We start from the raw sequence: 2,500 nt of genomic DNA on the forward strand, positions 1-2,500 counted from the left end.
TAAAATCATACAGTGGGGTTAAAGTAATATTGTACAACCAGCTTGTACTCCAAATCTATCCAGATCTAAGATATATTATGGAAAGATTTACATGCTGATGACATTCAGTTACAAGCTGTTGTGACCTCTATCATCACTGAGCCTGGGAAGGACTACAGTCTCAGTGTCTTCTTGACTATTGTACTGACTTACAAAGTCATTCCTGCATTTTTCACACCATGGCTAATAAGGATTTCTCAAGCTATTGTCCTGATTTTCAATGCTTCTCAGTGGCACTTAAAACTCTGGCAACCCACCCATACATACACACACACACACACACAGAGAGTGAGAGAGAGAGGGGGGGGGGGGGAGAGAAGGAGAGATTACTGGTATATGGGAGGTCTGTTGGCTGGATGTTGACCAACTGAGGATCAAACTGTGAGAGGCCTCTGAGGCTCCAATGACACATATTCTATTCAACCATTCAAAGACATGGAGATCTGAGCTTATTGAGTGAATCAGATCTCTCTGTCTCATTTTCCCTCTCTCTCTCTCTCTCTCTCGCTCTCTCTCTCTCTCTCTCTCTCTCTCTCTCTCTCTCTCTCTGTTTCATTCTCTCCTTCTGTCCCTCAGTGTGTAGCTGATCTGACTTTTTGCGGAGTCTGAATCCCAAATTGCCAAAAGCTTCACCCTGTCACAGGGTGTCAAGTCAGTCAGTCAGTCAGGTTAGTTTACCAGTGAGATCGGTTAAAAAACAAAACAAAAACAAGGCTTAATACAGCAAAACACCACCAGAGTTAATCTGGAAATATCACTATGTTAGTGAAAAATTAGCCTGGAGAGGAATCAAAGAAATGAGCGTTATTAAAATCAGCGCAAACACCATTCCATACACAAACAAGGTTCTCTGTCACGCAACTGAAAGTAGAGAAAAAAAAAAAAAACTTTCGCTGAAGAAAAAAAGAAGGTTGAGTTTCAGTGTGAAGTTATGACTGATATCTCGTGACCAATTCACATGGTCGCGGTCGTTATTAAACACATGTTAACGGACCAACAAATGCTGCTAACCCAAGGGCGAGGGGGCGTGGCATTTGTTGCTATAGAGACAGAGCCCCATTTCCAAGGAGACAAATGGATCCTTGAGGTTGCCACAGAGATAGGGGCCGATCCATTCCCAGGAGATACTTATCGGCCAATCAGGGTCAAGGAGGCTATACCTGGGCCACGCCTCGGGGCCAACCGGCTAATGACACGTGGGGGAGGGGGAGGGGCTATGTCCTGGCAGGACGGAAAAATAAAGAGTCGATCTTTGCAGGGGGCGGGCTTATCTGTGGAAGAGAACGCCCCAAATATCATAAGACATACATGTACGCCCACTCACTCTCACACGCACACACACACACACACCGCATACCTCTACACAACACCAATGTCTAATACAAACAACTTATACACAAAATGAGCAAGGGAGCCAACACACACTTCTATGCAACGCACACACACACACACACACCACAAACACACACACACACACCACACACACACACACACACATCCTTATTCAAGAAATGGTCAGAAAGCTCAGCTGTCTCTGTCTGGGCCCACACACAATGTGAAAATTCATAATCATAATAGCGAAAAAGCCAAAATCAAAATTTCCCATAAAACCCAATCTGAGAGCAAAAGCAGAACCGCTGAAGGACAAGTTCAGGAAAACATCAGTCATCTACTCATCGCAACATTTAAATATCGTTTGAAACTGAACTTGAAAAACATTCTCATGGCTCAGAACTGTAATAACACAGGATGAAAACCCAGAGTGAAGGAGGAAGAGGTTTTTAAATCTCCTTTTAAAAAGTACAAGACTTCAAAGTTTGTTCCTCTCTCCGTTCTACGTCCTCAAATTTCCAAATCCTCTTACACATCACACAAAGTCCTCTAATAATAATAATAATAATAATAATAATAATAATAATAATAATAATAATCCTGAAAAACTACTTAACGGGACATTATTACGAACTTTTCAGCTTCTTCATTCGGTAAGAAATCTTTAAATATGTATCCAGACACTCTCAGCAGTCTCCTAACTTGTCAAAGTAAAAAAAAAAAAAAAAAAGAAAAGAAAAAAAAGAAAACACAAAACCTCACTGACCTAACCCAAAAGAGGGTGCAGTTTTGTGGAGGGTTTTTTTTTTTTTTTTGGAGAAGGCCCAGACAGGTCTGTGGATGGTGTTGGGGAGGCGTTTTGGGTGGTTTTGGACGGTTTTAGAGAGTTTTCGGGGCTTACCGGAGAAGAAGTGTGCTTTGAAGCCTTTCTTAGACACAGTGTTATCAGACTTGAACTCGATGCGCATGTTGTTGTACTGGGAGGTGATGACCTCTGGGACCTCAGTGCCACAGTATTTCCCATGAAGCTTAGAGTCTGACGACAGGCCGCTGCGCACCTCTACAAAGTCGTACTTGCACACCTGTAACCCACACACACACACACACAAACACACACATACACATACAC

The 2,500-nt window shown here is 42.6% G+C and overlaps 1 protein-coding gene across 2 annotated transcripts in view; it reads right to left on the reverse strand.

Moving 5' to 3' along the window:
- The window catches only part of tll1 (tolloid-like 1), a 40,910-nt gene that overhangs the window by 9,329 nt on the left and 29,081 nt on the right, over window positions 1–2,500 (reverse strand). For both annotated transcript variants that reach the window (XM_030788032.1, XM_030788033.1), the window contains exon 16: window positions 2,273–2,453. In XM_030788032.1, the coding sequence (XP_030643892.1) occupies window positions 2,273–2,453 (181 nt within the window). The remainder of the gene's footprint in view (window positions 1–2,272; window positions 2,454–2,500) is intronic.

This window comes from Chanos chanos, chromosome 11, assembly GCF_902362185.1.
Source record: "Chanos chanos chromosome 11, fChaCha1.1, whole genome shotgun sequence".
NCBI classification, from domain to species: domain Eukaryota; kingdom Metazoa; phylum Chordata; class Actinopteri; order Gonorynchiformes; family Chanidae; genus Chanos; species Chanos chanos.